At 44.2% G+C, this 8048-nt stretch overlaps 1 protein-coding gene across 1 annotated transcript; it reads left to right on the top strand.

Annotated features, from left to right (window-relative positions):
• The first annotated feature begins 3308 nt into the window (after nt 1-3308).
• LOC136458957 (probable glutamate carboxypeptidase LAMP1) lies at nt 3309-7283 on the top strand. The gene is made up of 12 exons (XM_066458856.1): nt 3309-4410; nt 4506-4573; nt 4806-4887; nt 5025-5117; nt 5187-5342; nt 5423-5485; nt 5608-5695; nt 5904-5993; nt 6077-6165; nt 6274-6390; nt 6468-6608; nt 6708-7283. Exons 1-12 carry the CDS (start codon nt 3367-3369, stop codon nt 6888-6890), a joined length of 2214 nt encoding a protein of 737 aa, XP_066314953.1. The 5' UTR covers nt 3309-3366; the 3' UTR covers nt 6891-7283.
• The last annotated feature ends 765 nt before the right edge of the window (nt 7284-8048 follow it).

The following is an 8048-nucleotide window of genomic DNA, read 5'->3' as shown; positions in this document are numbered from 1 at the left end:
CGATATTGCTTATTGCTTCCATTATCTATTTAATTACAGCAATATTACTTCGCTCGATTGGGATTGATCTAGATCGGCCTTATATCTTATTTAACCCATCGTTTGTTAATCTAAATTTGATCTAATCTGCACTTTAAACCATGGGTTACGTTTTATCGGCTGTTTTATATCAATCTTAATCGTGTATAGCGTGCGGTTAAGACGTGTTTGATCTTAAGTAGATCTATTGGCTAGCGAAAACCGTTTCATGGCCCGTTATCACGGCGTGTGTGATTCTGCCTCACATCCCACTGTTAGCATCGTGGAGTGAGGATCGTTATTTGGTAGATCTGTTTCTGAGAGGGCATGATCTTAACTATGCGCTATGCCTGAACCGGCTGTTTTAGCCGATATCGAGTGCTTTTACGAACAGTTCACATCACGAGATCGTTGAAGTAGACATAGGTTGAAAGATGTGTTAGCCCTATGATCCTATTATTGTATTACGACATGCATGATTCTGTCTCATATCCTACTGATATTAGTAATAAGTTAGGGCCGTCGAGTCTATTATTGTTTCTATAGCCTGCATGATTCTGCCTCATGCCTCACTGGTAATAGCGATAGATGAGATCTAATATATTCATTAGATTTATCTCTATTAAATGGTTGAATGATGATAAACTGTTTCTTTTATAAAGAAATTCGGTTACTTGCAGTCATTAGCTCAGTATAAACCAATTATTGTTGACATCTTATTGTCATTGACTAATATTTATCTAAATAATAATATTCATTATAAATGATAACCGATTCTTCTTACACAACCTCATGAGCTTTAACCGATTTATTCTTATGAATATGCTGGAATCGACTATTTAGTCAATCTCCTTTCATATCGGCTCTCAAAGCCGCACATTCGGGACTGTCTCGCAACACCGGCATGTTTCACCCTTAATTACTGATAAATTTTCTCTCCTTGTCAATTACAGGGTCAAATTGACTGGCACGTCTTGGGAGGAGTGCGCAGGATTGACCACCCCTGCGCTGAAGCTAGGCGGATCTCTAGCTCCATCGAGCGAACCCTTCCGGCTTGCTCGTGTGCCCTCGGCACGGGGCGAAATTCCATGTCGATAGTATATCAACTTTTAAAATATATTTTTGGGTCCATTAACTTTTAGTGGTGTGTCATCCAGATCCATCAACTTTCAAACTGTATTTTTGGGTCCATTAGCTTTTGGTGGTGTGTCATCCAGGTCTATCAACTTTCAAATTGTATTTTTGGGTCCATAAACTTTTTAACTGGTTCACCGTAGGTCCATACTCCTTCGTTTAGCGAATAGATCGAACATGTCACGCCAAATAAGCAGCCACCATTGAGTAGGTGATGAGTCCATAGCTCCTCAAGATGTTCATGAAGATTTGTCTAGCAATAATTCAAATGTAGCAGCTGATAATTCATTAATATCCTCTGGTCTTAAATTTGAGACTATTATTTTTAAGGATAAACACATTGTGGACATGAAGAAATTTATACCTGTTGGACTCTCATCAAAGATATTTTATAGAGATGCCTTATTATTGCGTGGAAAGGAGGAGAAAATGAAGCCAACAAAATACATCAGTACTAATTCTAAAGAGATGAAGATCATCAATGGAATTTTCCCAACGCGATTAGCATCCTTGCTGTAGTGTTTTATTATTTTCATGCATTAGTTTTCTATCCAGTTGTGACACACGATTTTTTATCTAGCATCTAGCTTTTAGTGTCTACGTAAGTCAAATTGGTGGCTGCGTTTGGACATGTCGTGCATGTTAGCCGAATCAGGGACTCAGGGTCAATCGATCCTATTTGGACTGGTGGAGTCTGAGTTTTGTTTAGGTCACGTGGCCTGCGTGCCTATACTTGTGGCCTTCGGTCTTGTACCGGGTAGATTAGACTGGATTTTATTGTAGAGTTTATTCTCCGTCGAGCCGCCGCTGGAGAAACCCAAGATGGTGATCCCATCAGGTTCTTCGTATCGAAGATTATCTTCGGACGGTGATCTTGTCATGTACTCTACGGTGACTGCTTTTTTGGTATGTCATGTCAGATCTATTCGTTAAACAAAGAGGTATGGACCTACAGTGAACCAGTTAAAAAGTTTAGGGACCTAAAAATACAATTTAAAAGTTGATGGACCTGGATGACACACCACCAAAAGTTAATGGACCTAAAAATACAATTTAAAAGTTGATTGGACCTTAATGACACACCACCAAAAGTTAATAGACCCAAAAATACAGTTTAAAAGTTGATGGACCTAGATAACACACGACCAAAAGTCAATGGACCTACCGTGCATTTAACTCTAACTTTTATTATGCATGTAGGTATACACTATGTCTAGATACATAATAAAAATTTTCAAAAAAAAACTAGATACATAATAAAAGATTATCTAGAAGAGTCAAAACATCTTATAAATTGATGGTTGAAGTAGACGATAAGTTAAGTGATACTAACTTAATAATATCGGTGCATTTTTTAATTAAATTTGATCAAACTTATAACCATTTCAATTTAACTAAACCTATAATAGCTTTTTACGGAAGAAGTAAGTTGGTAAGCACGAGAGACAAACAAGCCTGTGGTTAAACCCGCACACGTGATGATGTCGCTACAATTTGGATCTAGTTATCTTTTCTGCTCTATGCTGTCTGTTTCTGCACGCAGATGAACATAAAATCGTCTACAAAAGTAGGAGTACAAAGGCCTTTTTTTTGCGAGGAAACAAAGTCCGTTTTAAGGATAATTGAAGCACTGACCTGTAGAGCATTTTTCCTAGTTTTTTTTTATCCTCGCTGTTACAATTTTTCAACTTATAAAATACGTTATTACAATTCACGTTATTGAAAACTTGCCATTATAATTCTGCTTCTTCCATATTCATTCTCTGTTCTACGTCTAATGCGTGACTTAGATCTTGACGTGTGCGGAACCTGACTGCTCAGCCAGGAAAATTGGGAGAGGAGGAAGAAGATGACATGTGGGGCCACCCTTGCGTCAGTGATGGGTAGAGAGAGGCAGTGTGGACTAGTGGCAATACAGGGAGATACGGGCAAGTGGGCCCAGATACGTGCCACACGTAGAACAGAGCATGGACGTGGGAGAAGCAAAATTACAATGATAAATTTCTAGGGGGAGAAGCAGAATTACAATGATAAGTTTCTAATAAGTTGAATTGTAATGATATATTTTAAAAGTTAGAAAATTATAATGGCGAGGATAAAAAAAAACCTTTTTTTCTAGTCAGTTTGTACTCTACCTCCTGACTCCTGATGTCGTCACTTTCCACCTCCTAGTCTTGACTCCTGAGCTCGAGCTCGAGCTCGAGCGCGCGCGCCATGGCCTCTCGCGGCAGCAAACAGCGGCAGCCGCTCCTCCACTCTCCCACGCCCACAGCCGCCAACGGTGGCGGCGCAGCCGGGAGGCGCAGGTTCCTCTCGTTCCTCGCCGTCACGGCAGCTCTTGTCGCGTCCTACCACCTCCTCGTGCCGACCAATTCGTCGCACTACCACGCGCTATTCCTCTCCCTCGGCTCCAACGCCACCGCGGCCGCCCACCTCCGCGCGCTCACCCTCCGCCCCCACGTCGCTGGCACCGAGGCCAACGCGGCCGCCGCCCGCTACGTGCTCCACGCGTTCTCCTCCCTCTCCTTCCCAGCACATATCACCCCTTACTCGGTGCTCCTCTCCTACCCCGTCCACCGCTCCCTCTCCCTCGCCGCGGCGCCCGGCCTTGCCGCCAGGCCGTTCTCCTTGGTGCAAGAGACCTACGAAGGCGACCCGTACGCCGAGGCCGCGGCGGAGGTCCTCCCGACGTACTTCGCCTACTCGGGATCCGGCTCCGTCACCGCCGAGGTCGTCTACGCCAACTACGGCCACAACGAGGATTATGCCTACCTCGCCTCCCGCGGGGTCGACATCGCGGGCAAGGTCGCGCTCGTGCGGTACGGTGACATCCACTGCGAGGACATGGTGCGGAACGCGCGCGCCGCGGGCGCCGCCGCCGCTATCGTGTACACCGATGCCAAGGACTTCGGCGGGAGCGCGGCGAAGGGGGAGAAGCGCAAGTGGTTCCCCGACGCGCGGTGGCTGCCGCCGACAGGCGTGCAGGTTGGGACCCTGTACTACGGGAACGGCGACCCAACCACGCCGCTGTGGCCGTCGTGCGCGGCTGGGGACGACTGCGAGCGGCTGAGCATGGAGGAGCTGGACGGCAGCGAGGCGATGCCGGGCATCCCGGCGCTGCCGGTGTCGGCCAGGGACGGGGAGACGATCCTCAAGGCGATGGGCGGCGACGTGGCTCCGCAGAAGTGGCAGGGCGGCGAGGGCGCGCCCGTGTACCGGCTCGGCCCCGGCCCGGCCGTGTTGAATCTCACCTACATTGTGAGTGCCTCAGTGACCAGCAATCATTATCTGTCGGGTAGTATTGTCTGAATTCAAGGACGAATTTATTGATTATTGACTTATACGATTTGCAGGCAAACGAGACTTTAGCAACCATCGAAAATGTGTTTGCGGTGATAGAAGGAAAAGAGGAGCCTGACAGGTAACTAGTCTCTCTAAACTGTATAGATTTGCATAATTTTGGCTAACTGCAGCCTGCAAAATAGAACACAACACAAGGCACCGAATTGCACATGTCATATGCCCATTTGTTCGACTGAGTTCATGGTTCCTCGGTTCGCAGATTGATCAAATTTGCCAACAGTGAATTCAGCATTGTGGCACATGGGAATCGTGAAACCATAAAAATTAAATATTGTTTGACGTATTTGCAGATATGTGATCATAGGCAACCATCGTGATGCTTGGACGTTTGGAGCAATTGATCCTAACAGTGGAACGGCAGCCATGCTTGAGGTAAACTACTACTACTGAATATAGCATGCAAATCATACGACTATACCAGGCCATTTTGATGGCATATTCGACAATTTCAAGAAACTCTACTTCGAAAAACAAATTCTGAAGGCATCCAGTTTCCTCCCACTGTATAGATCGCGGAGAGGCTGTCCAAGCTACAAGCGAAAGGGTGGAGGCCTAGAAGAACAATAATCCTGTGTAGTTGGGACGCAGAAGAGTTTGCCCTGGTACCTCCTTGCTCACTGGTTTACATATCCTTCTCTGCATGTCACATGCTCAGATTAACAGTGTCTCAGATAGGATCTACTGAATGGGCCGAGGAGAACATGGACACTCTAGCTTCGAGAGCTATAGCTTACCTGAACGTGGACATATCAGTGTTTGGTCCTGGGGGTCTTAGACCCCGTGCAACCCCTCAACTTGATGAATTGATCAGAGAAGCAAGTAAAATGGTATTCAAGCTCTACCCTGTTTCTATATTACAGTTTATGGAGACTCCCGTTTTACCTTCTCGTCATTTCTTTATTCGAAGGTACCAGATCCCGATGAACCATCTCAAACCTTGTATGACACCATGATGCGATATCATCCACCGGTATGTATGTTCAGTAGTGTTAAAGATGTTCTATAGCTCTGATCTGGTCCAAACAAATGATGAAAAACAGTGAGTGGATAAGAACTACTGTGGTACTTAAGTGAAAACATTTTTTCCCCCAGATCACTAGAGTGGCTGGTGCTGGAACAGATTTTGCAGCATTTGTCCAGCATATAGGGGTCCCGTCACTCGACATGTCTTATGGACTGTGTAAGTGAAACTGATTTGAAGCATTAAAATCGACACCTCTCTGTTTTATCGCTTCAGTGTCGTGACAAATGAATTCACAAGATTTTTTTTAGAACGCAATGAATTCACAAGATTGGGATGTGGGAACCATGTTGGAAACATGGCTTTGCATTACCAATAGCCACTAGGAGTATTACTTATCTAGCCTTTGATGTAACACAATTTGCAGTTGAAGAATACCCTGTTTACCACTCGCTGTATGATGATTATGTTTGGGTGGAGAGGTTTGGAGACCCCTTGTTCCACAGGCATGTTGCAGGTACTGAACCATCTATTTTTAAAGAAAGCTTTCAAGTTTATCCCAAGTGCATGCAAAACAATTTTCCTTGCATAATTATCCAGTGGCCAGCGTTTGGGGTTTGATTGCACTGAAACTTGCTGACGGCGAGATCATACCCTTCAATTACATCTCTTATGCGTCCGAGCTGGAGGTACCACTTATTCACATTTGATGTACACAATTCGCTTCTTGTTTATTGGTATACTTGTGTTTATGAATCATGAGACATGAAAGAGTTGTGTCATCTTGTTGACTGCAGGAGTGCACAAAAGATATCGTAGATAAATGTAAAGGATTTCCTGTCAGTTTCTCTCCTTTGCAGAAGTCCATCAAGCAGCTCGAGAGTGCTGCCACCAAAATTTACAAAGAGAAGAAGGTAAGACATGACGTGTTTGACACCCAGATGTGTAACTTGCAAATTAAAACTTTTAACACCTCATTTCTGGTATGTAGTTGCTGCAAGCAGAAAACTGGAGCCTAAAGACAAGGCAGTACACACTGAAAGTCAGGGAGATGAACGACCGGTTGATGATGGCCGAACGAGCGTTCACCAACCGAGAAGGACTCGCCGGGAGACCATGGTACAAGCATATGGTGAGTACAGTAGAGCTCTAGAAATAGCGTTTTGACGTGCGCTTTTGAACAGTGAAGCTGACAGTGACAAAACATTTCACTTCTTTTGTCTTTTTGCAGATATATGCATCATCGGATCAAGACGACTGGGGGACCAAAGCCTTCCCTGGTATCGTCTCGGCCATGGACAAGGTTAAGAAGTCCAACACAACTGAGACATGGCGATCGCTGCAGCATGAGATTTACAGGGTTGCAAGGGCTGTGTCCAAGGCTTCTGCAGTCCTGGATGGTAAACTAACATGATATGAAATGCAGAGGTAGACGGAGGGTCGCTATCTGTCCAGAATTCATGAAGAGGTGGTTGTACGCAAAAGATTCCGAAGGCAACATGTGCAAGTCGACCCAATAATTTTATATAGAATCACTAGCTCTCCTGTGCATTTTCACTGTGTCTGACTGGCAGCTGGATAAACAAGCACACAAAATAGTAGTAAGGCAACATCTGGCTGCCACCTGCCTGTTAGCTTGCCGATCCCGTTTCCTTTTTTTTTAAATAAGGTTTCTGTTTCCTTTATGCTATCAATTTATGTAGCCTGTGCTCACGTGCTTAAAAAATATTATCGTTCCCCACGTCGGCACCTCGCAATGGAAAACCTCAAACAAACCGGAAACTCGGAAGGATGGGACCTTTGCCTTGACTTGTTTTCATGCTCTCGCTTTCTTTCTTCACTCTGTTTTGCATCATGATTCATGCCATCTCATCTTCATGGCCTTCATGTAGCTCGAGTCTTGTATTGTGGACTATACTTAACCTTTCATCTTACATGAAAACATTAGTGATTAGTCTACAAATGTTATCGTTAATTATCAAAATCCAAACGGGACTTTTAGCTTGCTATATCATTATTAATCCTATCGCCAAATTGGCGAGTACATTTACCACATTAGCAATGTTTGGACCATTTATGCACCGATTTGCTGAGTATTTCATTTATTTGAGTAGTTTACAAGTTTTTGGACCAATTTGCATCCACATTGGCCCCGTTCGCGTGCCCTTAAACCCGGCTTGATCCGCTTATTTTTTCATCCGGAACAGCGTTTCTCTCTCATAAATTCATCCAGCATTCCTCCAAACCATCCAGATTCCTCCAGAATTCAGACAAGCGTTGTATGGTCGATTCACACAAGTTATTCTTTACGTGGTTTTAAATAGCCCACTAGCACCGCTATAGCTTTTTTAAGGCCTACCACTATAGCTCATATAATCCTAAGAGAAGCGAATAGCTCATATGAACGCTTTACCTTCATTAAACACCATCATTTGGCTTAGCCAATAGCTCATGTAATCCTAAGAGAAGCGAATATTCATTCTTTGCTCTAGAGTTCTCAAATCTATGTCTCTCCCTTGTGTTCTTTACTTATAATACATAATGCAATGAATTATTGAATTGTTGTTGAGTT

This window comes from Miscanthus floridulus, chromosome 6, assembly GCF_019320115.1.
Source record: "Miscanthus floridulus cultivar M001 chromosome 6, ASM1932011v1, whole genome shotgun sequence".
NCBI lineage: Eukaryota > Viridiplantae > Streptophyta > Magnoliopsida > Poales > Poaceae > Miscanthus > Miscanthus floridulus.
Note: the sequence above shows the minus strand (reverse complement) of the source record. Positions and strands in the feature narration are given on the sequence as shown.